The 23,323-nt window shown below is 40.4% G+C and overlaps 1 protein-coding gene across 1 annotated transcript in view; it reads right to left on the reverse strand.

Moving 5' to 3' along the window:
- LOC308664182 (chondroitin sulfate proteoglycan 4-like) overlaps window positions 1-22,538 on the reverse strand; it is a 42,832-nt gene extending 20,294 nt beyond the window's left edge. The window contains exons 1-5 of the mRNA XM_081321207.1: window positions 22,206-22,538; window positions 7,663-7,826; window positions 2,782-6,300; window positions 1,200-1,670; window positions 734-910 (exon numbers count right to left, since the gene is read on the reverse strand). Coding sequence (XP_081177333.1) covers window positions 734-910; window positions 1,200-1,670; window positions 2,782-6,300; window positions 7,663-7,826; window positions 22,206-22,281 — 4,407 coding nt within the window. The 5' untranslated portion in view covers window positions 22,282-22,538. The remainder of the gene's footprint in view (window positions 1-733; window positions 911-1,199; window positions 1,671-2,781; window positions 6,301-7,662; window positions 7,827-22,205) is intronic.
- Between the last annotated feature and the right edge of the window lie 785 nt (window positions 22,539-23,323).

Raw genomic sequence — 23,323 nt, forward strand, 5'->3', positions numbered from 1 at the left:
TCAGTGGCATCAGGCTAGAAATCGGGATAATGTGAGTTCTACCGGTAGTACCATCTTTAGGGACAAATCCATCTGGGTGGCCTTGGGCCAGTCACACTCTCTCAGCCCTAGGAAGGAGGCAATGGCAAAACCACTTCTGAAAAAAACTTGCCAAGAAAACTGCAGAGATTTGGGCATAACTGAATGGAAAAAATATACGCTAGAACAGCAGTTCTCAAAATGTGATCTCTGGATCCTTCGGAGTCCCTGAGAAGCTCTCAAGGGGTCTACAAACTCAAATATTTTTAAAATTCTGTTTCCATTTCTAATATAGTTAATACTGATAGATGTAAAGCAAAGTTCTATGAGTTTAAAGTAACTTTACCTGTTTTCTGATAAATTTATTCAATGCCACTCCAAGAAAGTAACACTTTGTAATTCATCCATATCACGATAACTCAACTATAGTCCCAATTAACTTCTCCTATTTTAGAATATCTTCTTCCAGGACTTTGGAACCCCTCAATCATTTTTAAAAATGAAGGAGTCCTGAAATCAAAATGTTTGAGAACTGCTGTTCTAGATGGCTATTCATATAATACAGATAACCCGGAGACAAGTATTTTTTTCATATATATGAGATACTTCTAGTAATGTGTTGATTATCTTTCTATTTGCACTTCACCTGTTACAAACAGAAGACTGTCATGTATAACCAGTTAAACATTTAGATCTGAAATTCCTCAGGACATACCCGGAGTGCTATATTTCTCTTTATGATGGGAGCTTCATCATTTACTGGTGTAATAGTCACAAATATGATCTGAGGCAAGCTTTGCTTCCATAGTTGTGTGCAGTTTGCAACAATGGTAAAATTATCAAGCAGCTGTTCACTGTCATCATGAACATAGAAGATCAACCCATGTTCTATCTGAAATAGGAAAGTCACAAAATTAAAAAATGCATCCACTTTAAAAATTAAACCATAAGCATGTAGTCTCTCCAGTTGTTGAACTAGTGTTACTTAATCTCAACACATTATTTTCTCCTTGAACTACCCACTATATTATATATAACAATGGGGACTATACAGGGAGGTTCTTGAAGCCTGAAGTCCAAAAACAGGAAAGCTCAAGAAGTTTTAATTGTTCTGATATACAATTTCAAGATCTAATTACGGTATAAAATCAAAGCCAGAAATGTATCTAGAATAACTTTACCTGTTTTCTGGTAAAATTAGTCAATACCATTCCAAAAAAATGAGAGTTTGCAATTTGCCCATGTTTTGGTGGATCAACTACACCAAAGTCACAATTAACGTCTGCAAAGTGTCTATTAGAAATTTTTAGAATATCTTCTTTAATGACTTTTGAACCGCCTTCAGCGACTGTGAAGTTGTGTACTTCTAGTGGGATCAGCTTTGGAATGATGGCTACAGTCATTCCTATTCCACTGGCTGTCTGGATGCCATTGGTTACATCCAAGGAAAAGTGGTCTTGGAGTTGGTTGGAGATGGTCTGTATGTATTGGATAATGCCATCATTAATGTCTTGTTGAGTAAAAGACAAAACTGGATTTTCTTCTGCTCCAAGGTAATTATTTTTTGATGTAATCTTCCAAAGATAGCCATAGACTGGAGATGATCTTACTTTGAATTCTATCTCTGATGGCAAGCTGCTTTCATGCACAGCCTTAAAAAAAATATAAGACCAGGGCATTGGTAACATAAAGATGAGCGCTTTTTTTCTAAATACTATACAGCTTTTTATATTTAATCTTTAATAACAGCATTGAATATTCTGACGGTTTATCTGTGTCCCTACGGGTATAGAGGCTTTCCAAACTCTTTCAATCTCTCTGTCTATCTGCCTATGTGTCTTTTTTGCATGTCGCACCTTGCATTCTGTGACACAATTACCAAAAATTGGCAGCATGGTTTGTTATCTTGAGATGGGAAACACACAAAACCTTTACTATTAAATAAGGATTTTTCAATAAATTTAAAAGAATTCTTGGTGCTCTCCAAGATAAAAAGGTAAAGGTAAAGGTTCCCCCGCACATGCGTGCTAGTCGTTTCCAACTCTAGGGGCCGGTGCTCATCTCCGTTTCAAAGCCGAAGAGCCAGCGCTTGTCCGAGGACGTCTCCATGGTCATGTGGCCGGCATGACTAGACGCCAAAGGCGCACGGAACGCTGTTACCTTCCCACCATAGTGGTCCCTATTTTTCTACTTGCAGTTTTACGTGCTTTCGAACTGCTAGGTTGGCAGAAGCTGGGATGAGTAACAGGCGCTCACTCTGCTACGTGGCACTCGGGATTCGACCCGCCAAACTGCCAATCTTCTGATCGACAAGCTCAGCGTCCTAACCCACTGAGCCACCGCGTCCCTTGGTGCTCTCCAAGTTTGCTTACAAATATTTCATTACCCAATTAAGTAATATGATAAGAGCAAGTAAGTATGGAGTTTGCTGCTTATTTCCTCATTGGAAGTTGATTAATTAAAGCATTGTTTTCTGCCTGATTGTTTCTGCCTGTTATTAATGAACATTATTAATCAAACACATAAATATATTTATATACAGCTCCTTAGATTGAAGAATCTCAAAAATAACTTATAAAATAATTTCAGTATAGTAAAAGATATTCATTAAACAGGTTAAGAAAAAGATAATACACAGATGCTCTTCCAATGTTCAGAGTTGGAAGGCTTGGATGAAGAAATTTACTGAAATCAAGGAAACACAATTCTGTACAAAAAATATTTTAAAGATTTGCTATAAATTACTAGATAACGTCATCTTACCAGCAATTTTCCATTACTGATTTGAACAGGTTTCCCTTCTTCAACCAAAAGGCTGTGGTTATGTAGGACCACTGGTGGACGCTGATGACTTTCCAAATATATCTGAATGTTCATTTCAACATCCAAACGGAGGCCTTTAGCATAAACAGTGAAATTCAATGTGTCAATCAAATTATTGCTATCATCATGTTTATAAGTCACATGTTCCACTTTGAGATCATGCTGAGTAAAAGTGGTCAGTGCTAAATGATTAACAAAGATTTGTCCATACTTCGGGGAGAAAAATATCTCAAATATAATTTCATGATCACTTCTAATATCTTGATTTGTGATAGCACTCAAGTTAGTGGTGGTAATCACTGCTTCTTTTCCTTTTTGGATCAATAATCCTGTATTGTTTGCTAGGAGGACATATGGTTCAGAAGCACTTACTACTAACAATGATGACGTATAATGTTTTCCATCAGTGACAAATAGCACAAAACGACCATAAGTGGCACCTCGATGAACAAAGAGGACTTGCTTTTGCATAAGGTCCTCTTGCTTGAACTGATACAGTCTATGTGATGTTTCATTGACAAGAACCAAGTCTCCATTAGGAATGCCACGCCTGGTGTATAACAACTGATTATCATCAAAATCTGTATCAGGATCATGATAGCAAAGATCATCCAAAGTCAACAGTTTCCTCCCATTCTTAACAACATGAAATATCTTATCCACCACTCGTACTGGTTTTTCATCATTTTTCAGATGGATAGAAATATTAAATTTTATCCCTACTGTTAATGGGAACTCTTTTTCTAAAACCTCTTCTCCAAATTTTATGGCAGTTGCAGTGATATGAATTTCATCATACTGTGTCTCTGAGTTATCATGTATATACATAAGACGTTCTCCATATATATCCTGATTAGTGAAACTACTAAGATTGTTGTTACTTTCTGGGGAATCAGAAAAATTAATAAGCATTAATTTCCCATGTTGAGGACTTTTTGCAACCTTATACTCAAAAGTCGTATTACTGAAGCTCTGCACAAACAGGTCTGATTTTGTTATCAGTGATCCTTCACCTTCAGTAACAGTAAGACCATTGTTTATCAAAATAATGTTTTGTGGGTTTGTTTTGATCTTAATTTTGAAATCATAGATATTTGATACCACATACTGAGTACTAATGAAGAATTGAAATGAATCCAGACTTTCTTCATGGGACTTCCTGTATAACTGATACTCTACTTTACAATCAGAAATATTCTGTTGGCTGAAGCTGGAATTTATTTGCAATGGGACATTATCAAGCAGAATTCTTCCTTTCTCAGGTAAGGATTGCAGCTTGTAAAGAAATTCATTTTCTGACAGGTCTATTTGTGGTATCATCACAAGAAGATTACTAGAATTAAGATGTTCTCTCTCTGATTTATCAATAACTAATGGCGCATATTTCAGTAAATTATAAGTCAGCCATTTTACTCTAACAGCAAACAGAAACTCTTGGCTTATATTGCTACCAATGATAATTTTAAACTTAAAATGTTCATGGACATTATCTTGCTGAATTGCTTTGAAGGTAGAAAGATATCTCACACGACCACGTTCAATGGATCGTTGAGAGAAAAAAACAGTTTTTTTCCATTCTCCACCAGTATGCCTTCTCTGAATTTCTCCAAAAAAGGGTTCTTCTGTGATTTCATATCTTATTTCCAGCTCTTGTTGAAAAGCAATTATTTCTGTGGCCAAATGGCTGAGTGTTATCAACACTGTGGTGCCTTGTACCACATCAACTCCCGTGTTGTTGACTAATTTATAATCCAGGGGTACAGCCATGACACGCAACACGACTGTGTTGCTAACTTTCTCCCCATCGCTTGCTCGCAGAACAATCCTGGAATTCTGAACTCCAGTGTGGACAAAGAAAACATTACCATGTTGTAAATCCTCATAGGAAAAGGTACTAATTGTTTCCCCAGGAGTTTTGGAATTTTCTAGAAAACCTGCATCTGCATTTGAATTTCCAAGGACTGTAATACTAAGATCTGAAGCACTTGTGTCATTGTCCACAATATTTATGGAATCTATGCTCAGGCATTTCTTGAAGTATTCTAAGAGAGTAAATAAGTTTCCATTTGGAAATATGAGTTCTGGAGCATCATTTATTGGTCTCACTGTAATAGTAAACATATATTCATCATTTCCTTGGAGATATGGAGGCATCTTCCTTTTACTGCTTGTAGAAACAGAGAAAGTGAAATAATCATAGTCTTCTTCAGAACCATCATGAACGTATAAAACTTTGCCTTGCCACAAATCTAGCATAGTAAATGTGAAGTCTTCTTGTTTTGACACAACATTAAACCTCAACTGGCCATAAGAAGGGGGATGTTTAATTCTAAAAAGAATTTGCGACTGACGAATCCCCAGTGCTTTGAAGTCCACACTGACTTTAATGTGCTTAGATCCAAGAAATGCTTGCCCACCTTCTGGCACAATCAAGTTGTTGACAAGCAAAAAATGGTCATGACTTTCTTTCTTAAGTAGTTTAGGAGTCAGAGTACCAACAACAGCCTGCTTTTCTGGTGCAAAATTAGGTGTCGTGCATCCTACTGAAATATCCTTAGTCACTAGAACATTTTTCAAGGATTTGTTTTGGGAATCAATTATCAAATCTTTCAAGCAGCCTCTAAAAGATCCGCCTTCTCCATATCTCCCAGAAACTGAAGCTAAACCTTGTTTTAGCACTTCTGCACGGAGTGCATCATTTATTCCACCAACATATAAGGCCCCTTTAAGAACAGGAAGCCTACTATGAGAAGGCAATGGGGTTTTCACAGTTTTCTTTTCTAGAGTGAGTTCAACATATTTTATGGAAAATTTTAGTCTGATAACATGCCACTGGTTGTCATTGACGGGACTAAGAGAAGAAAGTTCAAGTCTATTTTTACCCATTCTAATGTGAGCTTTAATGAGACCATTTTCAATTTCCATTGCAACAAAGTCTCCTAAGGGACCAGAACTATAGAGCAGCAATCCCCTCGGAACCGTAGTTTGCACCGAATATTCCAAGATGCCTCCTGCTTGGATATTCCAAAGAGGAAATGAAATGTAGGATTTGGAATTAAAAAAATTTATAGGCTCTTCTTCCCCTGCAAAAAATTCATTGCTGCAGCTCAGTGATACTTCGTGAATATCTTTATTTCTTGCAGACGATCTCAGGGACGTTAAGATATCATGGTTGTTAAATATCACATTGTTAATACATCCTCGGAAATTAATTGGTGTATTGTTAAGATAGTAGACATTAAGGTTACCTCTCCCACCTATATAGAGACCATATTCAATGTTTAGTTCAAATGCTAAGAAATCTGGCACTACTGCACTAGTCTGATATTTTTTATCGATCACTAGAGTAATATTTTCTCTTTCGTGATGAATTTCAAGAAGATGCCAATCTAAATCATCAAGTTGTGAGTGTAATTGGGAATGAAGGATCTGTTCATTTGTGCGAAAGTTGATCCTCACCTGTAAAAGAGAACTGAGTTTGAATCATCCAAGAAAAACAATGACAATATGTTCAAAGCTATTCAAAATAATTGCATATACATTTCTTCAACCAAACTGAGCAGAAAACAGAGAAAATGTAAAATACAACTCTGAATGTAGAATAAACTATTATTTTCCATTTCACCCAAACTCAAAAAAGTGTTATAATGTTAGTTTAAAAAAGCTAGGACTAAACCTGTTTGAGGATTTTAAACCATGGTTTGTCAAATAAGACACAATTTTCTTATTCATACATAATACTAAACCATTACTGAAAGGTTGATACATCAAAGTAAACCCCAAATAATAAAACAAACAGGCAGTAAGCAAAATGATCAGATCCATAATCCTATGTACTCCAGATAGGTAATCTGTACAACAATCACTTAGTTCAGGTGTGATTTTAGTTTGTTCAAAACCAAAATGGAAGACATGTCTAACCATTAGTTAGTTAGGCCTAACTAATGTAGCCATACTAAATTATAATGTGAACACTAAAGTTATATTAATATGATAATATCTAACATTGCAATAAAGTGATATATAAAATTTAAATGAATTACAACTAAATAGAAAACATTGTGGAACATTTACTTATCAGGGTCTGATGGATCTTCTGGGCAGCTGCACAAAACCTTTTGCACTGTAAAAAAAGGCAGTTCATGAACAGCATCCAGGCATGGGCTAAATCTGGGCAACCAGGTTATCTACTAATCAAAGGTATGATGAATCTGGTTCAAATGTCTCCATAAAACCAGCAATGAAGAACATGTTCTGTAGTTTCCATCTGTCTGGAATCACAAGGACAGACTCCTTCAGGCAATGATACTTTTTAAATATTTACCATCCAATACTGCAGAGGGCAGAGCATGGTATTGGGCAAGAGAGAAAGCTGAATATTTCTAGTTAGCAATTGTGGCAATATATTTACTGGTACAAGAAAACAGGAGCCTTTCCTAGATCTGATTGCCTTTATCCTTTGCTACCAGATTTGTTTCACCTGAATATATTCCATTTTAAGATCTGAAGAGGGAGAGTAGCCTAGATTTTAAAAAAAATAGATTCAACAGCCTTGATCCATGTAGATAGAAAATTATCCTGAAGAATTAATGGTGCTAGTCCTTGAAGACAGAATTTAAGCTTTAACCAAAGGTTTATAGAAGCTCGACACATTCATGATTCAACTTTTATCATACCTGTCTCCAGTTCTAGATATGCGTTTGAGACACAGCAAGAAAATGAGGCTTGCATGAACCATAAATATATTTAGCTGTTAAAAAAAGAAAGTGGGAGAAGGATCAGATCTAGCATAAATTACATGTGTATATTTTATAATCTTACCTGTATATTTCCAGAATTTAATTCCACCAAAAAATAATCTTCCTTTCCAGAAGCAAGAAAAAGCAATCCATCAGGTCTATTTGTCTGAAAACGTAATTTCAGTGATATTTCATACACTGTTTCAGCAACCTTTAACTGTATGTAGCTTTCTCCATAAAATGATGCTAAAAGGCAAAAGAAGTTATTGTAACTTCATGATACAAAATAGTTCATCAACGTTACATAAATAAAGGATTTGGTCACAGAGGCAATCACAGAAAACACTTTCAACCCTCTTGTGTCTCATATGAGGTTCTTATAGCCACCTGGATTGGCTCTTATATTACAATTCAAAGCCTTGTGATTGAGATCCATTAGTTTATTGAAGAGCTCCAGGAGATGAGAAGCATCACAAGACATGCCTGAAACATCTTTGGAGGAAGACTAGAAATGAGTCTGATCAATTCAGGTGAGTATTATACCAGGGATTACCTTGTAGTGATAAGAGTGGCAAAACATCAATTTTTCTCTGCCCGTACTGATCTGTCAATAGCTGTTCAGCAGCCTTGTTTAGGATATTCTAAATCCTTGTCGAGGAGAGAGGGTCCCCAGGGCTTTTGTGAGAAATGTTCAGGCTATCTGGTAGATAAAGTCACTCAGACCTGCTGACCTGGATGCTAACTGGAAAAGCCTGGCCACGGTGCCTGTAACTGGGACTTGTGGTGTAAATTATCAGTTTGAACCCATGATTCTTCAGGAAGTGGACAGCCAGACCCCTCTGGATCATTAAAGTAGCCAGAGAAGTGACTTGCAGTTGAGTCCATCCTGTAAACATGGCCTCTTTGAGGGAGAAAGTGGTACTCCTGCTTAAGGAGACAATGTTGCATCTCCTCAAGAAGTCATCCTTGGACCCTATGATTCTAGATAACTATCCTCCTGTCTCTAACCTTCCTTTTTAGGGAAGACTGTAGAAAAGGTGGTCAGTCTGCAATTGATAAGAATCTTGGAAGTTATGGATTATGCAGACTCATCTCTATTAGTTTTATGGCCAAAATTTAGTATGGAGACAGTCCTGCTTATGTCTGTAGATTACCTGTGGCTCAGCTAGGATGGATGTGGTGCTTCTTGACCTCTCAGTAGCTTTTGATACTATCAACCACAGTATTCTTCAGAGCTGGCTCTGGGCCTTGGAGATAGGGTTTTAAAGTGATTATCTTCTTTTCTGCAGGGCCAGTTTCAGTCAATATTGATTGATGGGAGAGATGTCACACTTTAGTCCCCTCTTTTGTGGGATGTCACAGAGGTCAAATCTTTCTCCCCTTTTATCAACATCAACCTGAATCTTTTGGATGAGGACTACCAATCTGGGGTTCAGTATTATGAGTATGATCTCAGGATGGCCAAGTGAGGCTACTGAGATTTCCTAGTGGATGCAGGGTTTGTGGGTTTGGATGGGAGGAGTCATCTCTGCCTCAAACCTACAAAGACCATCTGGATTTGAACATTTAACCTTGGATGGGATAGCATTTCCCACTGAAGAGTAGTAAACAACCTGGACTCTTCCTGGATTCATAATTCTTGCTCTTGAGTAGGAAACAGTTGTGGCCAGGAAACCCTTTGCATAACTTCATCTGGTGCACCAGATGCAACATTTCTTAGATCAGGAGATCTTTCAGACAGACACTTATGCCATAATTATCTTGTGGCTCAACTACTACAACACAGTATGCATGGGGCTGCCCTTGAAGACCACTCAGAAGCTTCAACTGATCCAGAATGGAGCAATGAATACAGCGGTAGGTATTCCTCAATATGCCTATGCAACACCTCTGTTCCATAAGCTGGGTTGCCACTTTGCTTCTGGGTGTGATTTAAAATGCGGATTATGATTTATAAAATCCTGCAAAGCCCCCATAAGCATGGCTTCTCTGTCACAGTGCCTGCCCTCTGGAATGAGGTTCCTCCTGAGATCTGGCTGATAGCATTCCAGAAGCCTGAAAGACCTGGCTGTTTTCCCAGGCTTTAGGCTAGAGTGGTTGGAGCCACTCTGTATGTTGCTGTTGGCCAGATTCGCCATCTTGCTCATTGTTTTTTATCTGGATTGTACATTGTTTTTATTCTGTGAGCTGACCAGAGTCAATAGGAATCAGGTGGTGTTCAAGTCAAATAAATATTTCCCCTGCACATTTCATACTTAACTCATGACAATGTTTTCAAGCAGCCCAATTTACCCTCTCGCATTTGCACCTACATCCCAAGTTTGTCCTATTCATGAGAAGGCAAACATATAAATTGGGCTAAATGGGTTACAATGATACCAGCCATAAGACCTAAATGTGTTTTTCAGACCATCCCTTGGTCTGCTGAGAGATAAGGGAAAGCTGCTCTTATTTTCCTTTTATTTTTACAGAATCAGTCTGGCCATTACAAGAAAAAAATGAAACATATAATAGAGTTTTTTGTCTGAACATACATCATCAAGGATTTTTGTCCAAGTAATACAGGGCTGTCTTTTGTTCAGGAAATCTATAACATACCAGGAGATTGATGCACTAAAACAGACATGTCAAACACAAGGCCCGGGGGCCGGATCCGGCCCGTGAAGTGGTTTCATGCGGCCCGCGAAGCCATCCTGGAAACAGTGAGGGAATGGCCCCCACTGCCTTGGCCCTGGCCCAGAGACCCTCCTCCTGCCAGAGACCCTCAGATCTGTCCCACTCCTGCCCAGGCCCCCATAGGCACCCTTGATGCGAACGATGTAGAGCTGGCCACACCCACCCAGTAGGCCATACGCACTTTAGCCACGCCCACCCAGTAGGCCACGCCCACCCAGGCCACACCCACCCGGCCCCCTGAGGGCAACCGCAATGCTGATGCGGCCCTCAATGAAATTGAGTTTGACACCCCTGCACTAAAACAACTATTGTGGAGCACTGCACTGCATTTTTAAATGTGGAGGTGGGATCACTTTAAAGCTTAAGGGATAAAGACAAAGCCTCAAAGTGAGGTTCAAATCCCTGTGACTTTATGGAGATATTCATGCAGCTTTCTTGGTACTGTTGAAGTATCTTCCTGGGATGCTATTCTGACTTGCCTGTTTACCCTCCCATCCCGACCCCACAGTTAGTCCACAACCAAATTTAATCCTGGTCAGAATTTTTGATTTTTTGGAAATCAGACAAAGATAGCAAGGTGCTGCCAAACGACTGGGTCATTTTAATACTAAAAATGGACACATCACCTTAACACTACCACCCCCAAAAAACCTTCATACATTCTCTCCTTTAGGCTCTTTTAGCCTGATGAAAACTTTTGTATCCATATGGTTCAAGAAAGATTTTTAAAAAGTATAGCTCTATCCTCACCACCCCTATTATGTATTCGGTTCTTGAAGGCATTAAGCGAGACGAAGTGTTCAAACAGCAACAAGTTTATTCTCAGTCAGAACATAACAGAAGCAAGCTAATAAAGCTTTCGCTGTGTACCCAAAGCTTTCGCTGTGTCCCTGCACAACAGATACAGTGCCCTTTCTGACCTTAATAAGGACATTAAGGAGACAGGTAAAGGTATCTGTGATAATAACTCAAATAAGCAGGGGATCGTGGTCCAAGATGAAAAACTTGTTTTCGACAGGGAGAAGTGTGAATCTGGCATTACACACCAGTCATGCAAGAACAGAAAGGCATCCAAAAAGAGAAGCCACCTTCTTGTTGGTGATTCAATTATAAGGGATGTAAATTTAGGAAAGGACACAGAGGTTTTGAAAGAGGTCAGGTGTCTTCCAGGTGCTACTGCCAGTAGGGACAAGAAGCGTATTTCCAAAATAATCAAGAATGCCAGCAAGGACTGTGATGTGGAGGCTATTGTACATCTTGGCACTAATGATCTGTCCCAAAAAGATGTACTCTCTGTGCAGAATGATTTCCAGAGCTTGGGGCAGGAACTTAGCAGAATAGGCTGTAGGCTTACTTTTTCAGAGGTTTTACCTGTGTATAAGGAGCAAAATGGAAAAGGCCAGCGTATAGCAGAATTTAATATGTGGCTAAAGGAGTGGTGTAAAGGAGAAGGCTTTGGTTATATTAGTCATGATGTCTGTAGCTGGTCCAATGAAAAAATGTATAAAAGAGATGGTCTGCATCCATCCAAGAAAGGGACTGAGTTACTTGGCAATAAAATCACAGCTTTTTTGGAGGAACATTTAAACTAAATAATGGGGATAGTGAGTTAATTGATACAGTACATCACTGTCCCCGGCAATCTAAGAAAATAGGGGAAGCCAGGCACCACACAAGTTATGCAGCAAGTAAACACAGCATCAGTCATAAAGGACTCAAATGTCTATACACTAATGCACAGAGTATGAACAGTAAGCAGGGTGAACTAGAAATTCAGGTAAATGAGGGCAAATATGATATTGTTGCCATTACGGAAACATGGTGGGACGAAACCTACAAATGGAACACACAGCTAGAGGGATTTAAACTATTTAAAAGAAACAGACTAAACAAAAGAGGAGGAGGAGTTGCTCTCTATATAAGAAATAACTTTATCTCTACAGAAATAGAGCACAACAATGACGAAAACTGTAAACCTGAAAGCATTTGGGTCAATATAAAAGGGGGAAAAATGACATTGCCATAGGTGTATACTATAGGCCGCCCAACCAAGCAGAGGAAATAGATGAACTTTTTGCTAGTCAGCTAACTAAGGTATGTAAGAAGCACATCACAATAGTAATGGGGGACTTTAATTACCCTGATATCAACTGGGAGACAAACTCTGCACCAAGTGGAAGATCAGATTCCTGTCAAACCTAGCAGACAACTTTCTCTCCCAAAAAGTAGAGAAGGGAACTAGGGGATTAGCCATATTGGATTTAATTCTCACTAACAGAGATGAAATGATAGAAGGTGTCGAAGCCACAGGAACCTTGGGGGGAAGTGATCATGCAATATTGGAATTCAACATTCTGGAGGCACAAGCAATAGAACACAGCCAAACTAGAGTCTTGGACTTTAAAAGAGCTAATTTCAATAAACTTAGAGAGACCATGGGAAGAATTCCATGGATGAGAATCCTAAAGGGGAAAACAACTCAAGAAGCTTGGGAAATTTTGAAAAGTGAGATAATAAAGGCCCAGTCTAGTACAATACCAACAAAGAAGAAAAATAACAGCTCTCAAAAGAAACCAGCATGGCTGCATAAAGAACTCTCTGATAAATTGAAAGATAAAAAGGACAAGTATAAGAATTGGAAAGAGGGGCACATAACTAAGGCAGAATATCAGCAAATAGCCCATGCCTGCAAAGATGAAGTGAGGAAAGCTAAGGCTCAAAATGAACTAAGGCTTGCGACCAAAGTCAAAAATAACAAAAAAAGCTTCTTTCAACATATAAAAAACAAGAAAAAAGTTAAGGAAATGATTGGTTCATTAGTGGGGGAAAGTGGCAAGAAGGTGACAAGCAATAGGGAGAAAGCAGAACTATTTAATTCGTTTTTTGCATCTGTCTTTACACAAAGGGGAAAAACAGTCCAACCTACCCAAACCAGTGCCATAAAACACAGAATAGAAACGCAAGTTAAGATAGGCAAGAAAATGGTAAGTGAGCACCTGTCCAGCCTAGACGAGTTCAAATCACCAGGACCAGATGGATTACACCCCAAGGTTCTCAAGGAACTGGCAGACGTGATCTCAGAGCCACTGAACTATATTTTTCAAAGATCCTGGAGCACTGGGGAACTACCAGAGGACTGGAAGAGAGCTGATGTAGTTCCCATCTTCAAAAAAGGGAAAAAAATAGATCCAGGAAACTACAGACCTATCAGCCTGACCTCAATACCTGGGAAGATTCTGGAAAAGATAATCAAACAACAAATCAGCGAACACCTTGATGCAAACAAGGTCATCACTAAAAGTCAACATGGGTTTGTCAAAAACAGATCATGCCAGACAAATCTTATTACATTCTTTGACCAAGTGACAAAATTAGTGGACCAGAGGAACGCTGTAGATATAATTTACTTGGACTTCAGTAAGGCATTTGATAAAGTAGATCACAACCTACTACTTGATAAGATAGAAAAATGTGGGTTAGATAGCATTACCACCAGATGGATTCGTAGCTGGCTGACAGGCTGTACTCAGCGTGTGGTCCTCAATGGAACCGCATCTACATGGAAGGAAGTGTGTAGTGGGGTGCCCCAGGGCTCTGTCCTGGGCCCAGTGCTCTTCAATATCTTCATTAATGATTTGAATGAGGGGATAGATGGGGAACTCATCAAATTTGCAGACGACACCAAGCTGGCAGGAATAGCCAATACTCCAGAAGATAGGCTTAAGATACAGAAGGATCTGGACAGACTCGAACACTGGGCACTATCTAACAAAATGAAATTCAATGGTGAAAAAAGTAAGGTTCTACATTTAGGCAGGAAAAATCAAATGCATAGGTATAGTATAGGTGGTACCTTGCTCAATAGTAGTAACTGTGAGAGGGATCTCGGAGTCTTAGTAGACAATCACTTAAATATGAGTCAGCAGTGTGCTGCAGCTGCCAAAAAAGCCAACACAGTGCTAGGCTGCATTAACAGAGGGATAGAATCAAGATCAAGTGAAGTACTAATACCACTTTACAATGCTTTGGTAAGGCCACACCTGGAATACTGCATCCAGTTTTGGTCACCACGATGTAAAAAAGATGTCGAGACTCTAGAAAGGGTACAGAGAAGAGCAACCAAGATGATTAGGGGGCTGGAGGCTAAAACATATAGGGAACGGTTGCTGGAATTGGGTATGTGTAGTTTAATGAAGAGAAGGGTGAGGGGTGACATGATAGCAGTGTTCCAATATCTCAGGGGCTACCACAAAGAAGAGGGAGTCAAGCTATTCTCCAAAGCACCTGAAAGCAGGACAAGAAGCAACGGATGGAAACTAGTCAAGGAGAGAAGCAACCTAGAACTAAGGAGAAACTTCCTGACAGTTAGAACAATTAACCAGTGGAACAACCTGCCTCCAGAGGTGGTGAATGCTCCAACACTGGAAGTTTTTAAGAAGAGACTGGACAGCCATTTGCCTGAAATGGTATAGAGTTTCCTGCCTGAGCAGGGGGTTGGACTAGATGACCTCCAAGGTCCCTTCCAACTTTTTATTATTATTATTATTATTATTATTATTATTATTATTATTATTATTATTATTATTATTAGCTGCTGCGCAGCTATTTATACGGTTGGCCTCTAGGCAGCGACCAATAGATTTGAAGGAGCAGTTTCCCGCCCCAAACTACTTAACTGTCCGGAGACAGCAAGTCTAGCTCAGCCCAGTAACCGTTACAACATACAGAAAGTAGGTCAACCATTAAGCAACAGTTAACATAAGCAAGTGAATTATACATACAATGCCAATACATTACAACCCCCACCCCAAAAGGCTGCCAATTATTTTCATTTTGAAATAAAATAATGTTCAACGTTTTTCTGAACATGAGCATTAGTTTTCAGAATCTGTGAGACTGTAGAAAAGATTGAATGAGAAATTGTGGGTGGTGGTGACAGTGTTGACAACGACATTATGTACCTGAAGACCTATGACAATGCTTTATCTTGAAAAGGGAATAGAATGTACCAAAACAAGATTTAGGAATGAAAAAACTCTTTGAAGTGAGAATAGAAATATGCTAAAAAAATATTGATCTTGTTATGAGATTTGTAAAGTATATCTGTCTATATATGTAAAATAGAGGTCATAAGCTAAATATTTCACAAACCTTATATTGCCATTCCTCTATTGAGTTCCAGCACAAGTAATGGAATAATAATAATAATAATAATAATAATAATAATAATAATAATAATAATAATAATAACAACAACAACAACAACAACAACAACAACAATAGTTGGAAGGGACCTTGGAGGTCATCTAGTCCAAGCCCCTGCTCAGGCAGGAAACCCTATACAATTTCAGACAAATGGCTGTCCAGCCTCTTCTTAAAAACTTCCAGTGTTGAAGCATTCACAGCTTCTGGAGGCAGGTTGTTCCACTGGTTAATCGTTCTGTCAGAAAATTTCTCCTTAGTTCTAGGCTGCTTCTCTCCTTGGTTAGTTTCCATCCGTTGCTTCTTGTCCTGCCTTCAAGTGCTTTGGAGAATAGCTTGACTCCCTCTTTTTTGTGGCAGCCCCTGAGATATTGGAACACTGCTATCATGTCACCCCTCACCCTTCTCTTCATTAAACTAGACATACCCAATTCCAGCAACCATTCCTTATATGTTTTAGCCTCCAGTCGCCTAATCAACTTTGTTGCTCTTTTCTGTACTCTTTCTAGAGTCTCAACATCTTTTTTACATAATGGTGACCAAAACTGGATGCAGTATTCTAAGTGTGACCTTACCAAGGCATTGTAAAGTGGTATTAACACTTCACGTGATCTTGATTCTATTCCTCTGTTAATGCAGCCTAGCACTGTGTTGGCTTTTTTGGCAGCTGCAGCACACTGCTGACTCATATTTAAGTGATTGTCCACTAGGACTCCAAGATCCCTCTCACAGTTGCTACTATTCAGCAAGGTACTACCTATACTACACCTGTGCATTTGGTTTTTCTTGCCTAAATGTAGAGCCTTACTTTTTTCACTATTGAATTTCATTTTATTAGATAACGCCCGTTCAAGTCTGTCAAGATCCTTCTGTATCTTAAGCCTATCTTCTGGAGTATTGGCTATTCCTGCCAGCTTGGTGTCATCTGCAAATTTGATGAGTTCCCCATCTATCCCCTCATCCAAATCATTGATGAAGATGTTGAAGAGCACTGGGCCCAGAACAGAGCCCTGGGGCACCCCACTACACACTTCCTTCCATGTAGATGCAGTTCCATTGAGGACCACACGCTGAGTACAGCCTGTCAGCCAGCTATGAATCCATCTGGTGGTGATGCTGTCTAACCCACATTTTTCTATCTTATGAAGTAGTATGTTGTGGTCTACTTTATCAAATGCTTTCCTGAAGTCCAAGTAAATTATATCCACAGCATTCCTCTGGTCCACTAATTTTTTGGTTTTACCTGTTCTGAATGATATATGTTTGATGATGACATTTTCTCAAAATTCTAAGTGTCTATTCTGGTCCAGAAGACATTGTAATTAACCCTTTTTGTACCAAGTGAACGCTTCTGAAACAGCCTCTTAAACCTTGCTAAATATAGGAACTCTATGATGCTCTATTACCAAAGCTATCAATAATGCTAAAATGCAAAAAAGAATATAGATAAAGATTTGCAGAATTCAAATGCTTGGAAAACAATCAGATGAAGTGACTGAAGTCTCATCAAACTAAAAAAGAATACCTCATAGATCTGAGACCACTTGTGGCTTCCAAATGCCTTTTTGTGATCACCAAACTCTGATAGTTTGCCAGGATTTTGATGACAAAGAAAAAACACAACTGTTTCCCAAAAACTAGGGAGAAGAGTGAAAATTCCAGCCCTAGGCATTTGTATGACATATGACTTGCTTATTTTTTTTTTACTACCACTGCAGCTTTTAGCTCCTCCAAAGCTGCTAATTGCAGCTCTTGATCACCAAAGTCACAATGTGTAACACTGTGGCCGGCTGAATAAACCACAGTCAGTTGGGTCCATAAACACACCAAGCTGTAAAGCTTGTTTTACACACCACATATTGGCTTGGTGGATATGTTAATTCAACCAGCATAATATGCAGCTGTTCATAACAGACCAGAAAAAAACCTTGAGCTCATAGAAGATAGCTTAGTGAAGGAAACTTAGTGTGGGCCAGCTGTGAAAATGAGACATTCTCTATTGCAAGGTCCTTCCAAATAAATGGTCATATTCACACCTGGATTACCATGCACATTTCTGTTAATAACATTTCAATATAGGGCATTATAGACCAAGGAAAACTGCAAAAGGAGCAACCAAAATAATCTTCAATACCTTCTCTATGAAAAAAGAATAGAGCATTTTGGCTTGGGAAAAATTGATGGAAGGGAAGCATGACTGAGAAGTATAAGTAGTTCTTGATTTATAACCATTTGTTTAGCGACCATTTGAAGCTACAATGACAATGAAAAAAGTGACTTATGACTGGTACTCCCACTTAAAACCGTTGTAGCATTCTCATGGTTAAGTGATCAAAATCCAGGCGCCTGGCAACCAGCATGAATTTTGCAATGTTTCTGGGGTCATATGATTGCCATTTACAACTTTCCCAGCTGGCTTCGGACAACAAAGTCAATGGGAGAAGCAGGGTTCGCTTAACAACCATGTGATTCACTTAACAACTGAAGTGATTTGCTTATTCATTGCAAGAAAGATCATAAAATGGGTCACAATTCACTTAACAACTGCTTTGCTTAGCAACAGAAATTCCCTATTGTGGTCATAATTTGAGGACTATCTGTATACACATGTATGGACTGGAAAAAGTTGACTGAGAGAAAAATTTTCCTCTTTTTAACTATTTAACTTTTTAACTATTAAAACTAGAGATCATCCATATGGAGAGAAATCCTTCCTTTTTTGCAAGTGCTCCAGAGGCAACTGGTTAGACCTGATAAGAAACAAAATACTGGATAAAGATAGATACAGGCCTGATTAAACAGAGGTCTTTCTATGTAAGCCTAGCCATTCACTCTATAGCCTACTGTTTCTTAATCTTGGCAATTTTAAAATAGGTGGACTTAAACTCCCAGAATTCTCCAGCCATCAAGCTGGTTGGGGAATTCTAGGAGTTGAAGTCCACCCATCTTAAATTTGCCAAGGTTAAGAAACACTGCTATAGGCTTTGCAGTTACATGTTGATTAGTTTTCCTTAGGACCCACTCCTATGTGCAACTCCACAGTGCTTTGCTCTTGTTTGAACTCAGGAATTTTTAAGAAGCAGATCTGGAATGTGTTTAGGGGTGAGAGGGAGAAACGGCTGTCAACAGATATACTGTGAAAACGTTTTCAGCATATTACAGGCGTGTAGTAATAAATCAGGCACAAGGAGAATAATCCAAATCCTATTAGAGTCAAGTGAAAGAAACAATTATTGATTTCCATGGTTCTGGTTTGTTTCCAGAACCTTCTGATGAAATATGATTTGAAAACACACATGTATAAACATAGACACTAATTTACATTCTGCGGTTCATCTTCAAAAGTGGCAATAATTTTTCTGTCCTCTACAGGCCAACAGTTTTGAGTCATGTCTTTAATATTGTAAAGTTTAAAATGGTTTAATTTAGACTCTAACTCAGAAATCTGTCCTTACAATGCAATTTTCCCTGAATGAAAAACTCAAGTGGCCTATAAACCAGTTCACATGCATTAAACAAGTATCAAACTTTTCCACAGATCTAGCAACAAACCCCCACCCCCTAGTCTTACATACATATCAATCAGATTATTCTTTTTGTAGGTAAATAATGCTATGATCATCAAACAAATCAACCCAGAGTTCTCACTAGAGGCACAAATGACCAGGCTCAAATTATTCTACTTTGGACACAGTATGCAAAGTCTTAACTCCCTAGAGAAGGCTCTCATGCTGGGAAACGTTAAAGGAAAGAGAAGAATAAGACTACCAGCACCAAGTTGGATGGACTAAGCCAGGGGTGTCAAACTCGTAATGTCACATGACGTGTTGTGACATATTGCAACTTTTTCCGCATTGCTGGAGCTGGGGTGGGCGCAGTTTCGGCATGATGCATCCAGCCCGCGGGCCAGCAGTTTGACACTCTTGGACTAAGCCAAAGCAGCCATGGGTGCAACCTCTGGAAGATCTGAAAGGCCAGGTGAGGAACAGATAGTCATGGAAAAATTAACCAATTGTGTGGTTGTTATAAGAAGTGCAAAAAAGGAATAAGAAATAGAAGCCAAAGAAATTAATGTTATCAGAAAAGAAAATATAGCTAAATCTAGTTGACATTAACACCACTCGCTATACTTCTCCACTAGAGCAGACATGTGAAACACAAGGCCCGGGGGCCGGATCCGGCTGGCAAAGTGGTTTCATATGGCCCGCGAACCCATCCTGGAAACAGTAAGGAAAGAAAAGGAGAGGAGAGGAGAGGAGAGGAGAGGAGAGGTCTGAGGGAAGTCCTGCCTTAGTCCTTCCCTGCTGCCCTTTCACCATCTCCTTGCCCCCTCCTCCTGGCCTATCCTGGGGGGTCTCCCATCCTATTGCTAAGGAAGCTTTGGATACAAAGCCAGGTCTCCTCACATGGAGAGGGAGTGGGCCTCCCTCTTGACTTTGCCCTCGTACCCATCATGAGCAATCTGGCTAAGGAGAGCAAGCACAGCAGCAGCAGCCTTGAGGAGGAGGTAAGTGCAACTGGGCGCCCCCTTGGGGAAGTGGGGCTGGGCTTAGTGCCGCGGGTGCTTGAGGGCTGGGCTGGGCATTTTACCTCCGCGCCACCATCCAGTCCCTAGCCCTGCATGGCCTGAGAGGAACAGTGAAGCTCCTCCAGTGGACTATGCCTTGGCACTTGCCCCGGTCCCATCTCCTTCTGCCAGAGACCCTCAGATCTGTCCCACTCCTGCCCAGGTCCCCATAGGCCCCCCTGACGTGAACGATGTAGAGCTGGCCATGCCCATCCAGTAGGCCACACACACTCCAGCCATGCCCACCCAGTAGGCCACACCCACCCTGGTCACATCCACCCGGCCCCGAGGGCAACTGCAATGCTGATGCAGCCCTCAATGAAATTGAGTTTGACACCCCTGCACTAGAGTCATTAAGTTATTTGGATCTGAAGGGAAAAATACTTTGAAGCCTTTGGGTCTTAAAGGACTCATGCCTTTCCCTGGGTTCACATGACAGTTGGAGGGGCTCAGAAAAATTACACATTTTGTAAAGTGGTATATAGTGCTGCCTTGTTGAGTTCTCTTTTTAATGCTCTTTTAGCCTCTCCTGGTAAATGAAGCATGTATTTGGAGTTAGCTTGCTTTGCAATTCCCAAAATTCTTAGCAATTGGGATGCTAGCTAGGGAATTCTGGGCTTTTATTTTATTTGTAACATTTGACTATCCATCTTAAAAAAAAACTCTGGATGGGTCATCTACCTCCCGCCCCCCCAACTATAAAACCCAGCCATAAAATATAAAAAACCCTGTGCCTCAGTCATCCCTTTGGGATGCTATAACAACCACACTACCTCAGCACTTGAGCTAAAACCCAGATTTTAATAGCCTCTCAGAAGACTAAAAGAGTAAAGTCTTACTGTATCACTAGGAGATGGGTGTTCTATAAGGTGAATGGCATCCATGGAAAAGGCACACTTCCAATGTGCCAATAGACAGCAAGATTTCAGAGAAGGGACCTGGAGCATGGTTGAACTGGTAGGACAGACAGATACTCTCATGGTGAGATGGTCCTGCAAATAACCTAGTCCCATCCTATATAAAGTTTTAAAGGTCATAACCAATACTTTGAAAGTGGAAGGAATATGTGAACCACTACAATTCGTGCAACAGAGGTATAACATGGAAAAACCCAGGAGCATCCAACACTGTACGCACTGCTCCATTCTGGACCAATTTTAGCTTTAAAATGGTCTTCAAGGGCAGCCTTATGTAAAGCACTTTGTAATAATCTGAATAGGTGACTGAGGCATGAGTGACTATAAGCTATCTTAAATGTCACATATCTTGAGTTGCCAAGGTGAGGAAACACAGCGCAACTGAGAAGATAATAGTATAATTGCCACCATTCCTCGTAACTGGTTATGCTAACTGAAGCCACTGAAGCATTAGACAAAGATTTGTGGTAATTGATAGCTAAGCTGATCTATTCACCTAAGCCACAATGTTTGTATGGTTTTGGTTCAGCATGTTGTGTGGGTGTTGCCATTCTTATCTCCAAACCATGATTTAGGCTTAGGAGGCAGCTTCACAACACACATTTGCCCACGGTTAACTTGCTCTGGCTTGCTCAGTCCAATTTCCTGGATTCCCACAAGCCATAAACCAAGAATTCAGCATAGGGCATTCGAGTAAAAAGGAGTTATTTTCAGGCTAAGTAGGTGGCAGCAAATGCTCTCTGGTGATGGATTCAACATTCAGGGAGGCATGCTCAGCACAACATGGAAGTTCAGTCTACACAGATGTGCACTCATCTGGACAGCATAATTTAATGACTTACGCTGACATTTATCCAAAAAAACCAGTTAGGGTTTCCCTCCTTTTTTAGATTTTGTTTGGCTGAGGAATGAAGCCCTCCCCCACCCCCTCCGGCCCCTGGGGCGAGTTTGTTTCTGCCTCCGCTCTCGCCCGGCCTGCCTTCCCGCTCCAAGCGCTGCTGCCGGCACGCAGGTGGGGCCGCGGAAGCCAGCCACGCACAGCCGCGCCTCAGGCGCCAACTCTGGTAGCCTGGCCCATCCTTTGCAGAGGCAGCCGGCCCAGGAGGAAGGAGCTGGAAGGGGAAGCCACTCGAGGACGTATCCCGGGGCTCTTGCGCGCCCAGCACTCTCTTCTTTCCCGTCTGCAGGGATCCGCTGCGCCTCCAGTCGCCGCGCGCTCGCTCACCTGTCCGCCCCCGCCCGCAGGCGGAAGTCGAGCCTTACCTGCGAGCGTGTCTCGACACCTGGCGAGCGCCAGAAGGAGCAGCAAGAAGGTTCTTGAACACCAGCCGGGGGCCATGCCGACTTCTCCGGGCGTCGGAGGGCGAGCCACCGACGGCCTAGCAAGAGGCCGCTTTCGGGGCCTGGACGGCGGGGCTCCGCCCGCCAACAACTGGTGCTCTTGCTGTCGCGCTTGCAATTCGGGTCAGGTTACACCGAGGGGCGAGAAAGGGGGAGAGGCTGGCAGGAAGGGGGAGAGCTAGGAGGAGAGCAGGCATGGCTCATAGTCGTCCTCTTTCTAGCTGCTGCAGTTGCCCGTCCGGAGAAGCTGTGGGCTCAATCTGACTCGCTTTCAGTGCCCTGATTGGGGTCCACCCGAGAAGTCTGATCCGGCATCCACGAACGCAGCGATATATTATTGATAACAATGACAGAATTGCAGTATGTCGTCTTCCCCACGGGCACACCTTCCCATCAGACCTTTTAAAAAAGGTGGTTACCAAATTGTAAATTTTCCGTGAAAGAAAAAAAGGCCTCTTCCCCCCCCCCCCACAGAATGCAGGAATTGTATGCTATCATTTTTATTCAATTGTTAGGAGTTCCACTTCAAATACTCCCATTTTAAAAAAAGATTACCTGGAAATTATCTCTTCTGTTATTCCAGATGATTTTTCCAATCACTCAGAGCAGAAACAAAGCAAAAATTACAGTATTTGGAGATTATTCAAAATTGAAATTTAGTGTACTTGAATTAAGATTTCATTATAAATTTCCATTGGAAATCCCAATGATAAAATTAGGCTTAGGTTAAAGCAGCCAGGCTCAAAGAAAGGTTATCTACTAATCAAAGGTATGATGAATCTGGTTCAAATGTCTCCATAAAACCAGCAATGAAGAACATGTTCTGTAGTTTCCATCTGTCTGGAAAAGGCTTTTTTTTAAATGCAAGTTGAGGCCAACTACCATTTTCCTCCTCCATACCAAATTATTACTACAGATTGTCCTCAACTTGCAATTACAATTGAGCCCAAACTTTATGTTGCTAAGTGAGAAATTGAAGTGAGTTTTGCCCCATTTTATGACTTTTCTTGCTACATTTGTTAAGTGAATCACTGCGGTTG

This window comes from Vipera berus (genome assembly GCF_964194415.1).
Source record: "Vipera berus genome assembly, chromosome: 2".
NCBI lineage: Eukaryota > Metazoa > Chordata > Lepidosauria > Squamata > Viperidae > Vipera > Vipera berus.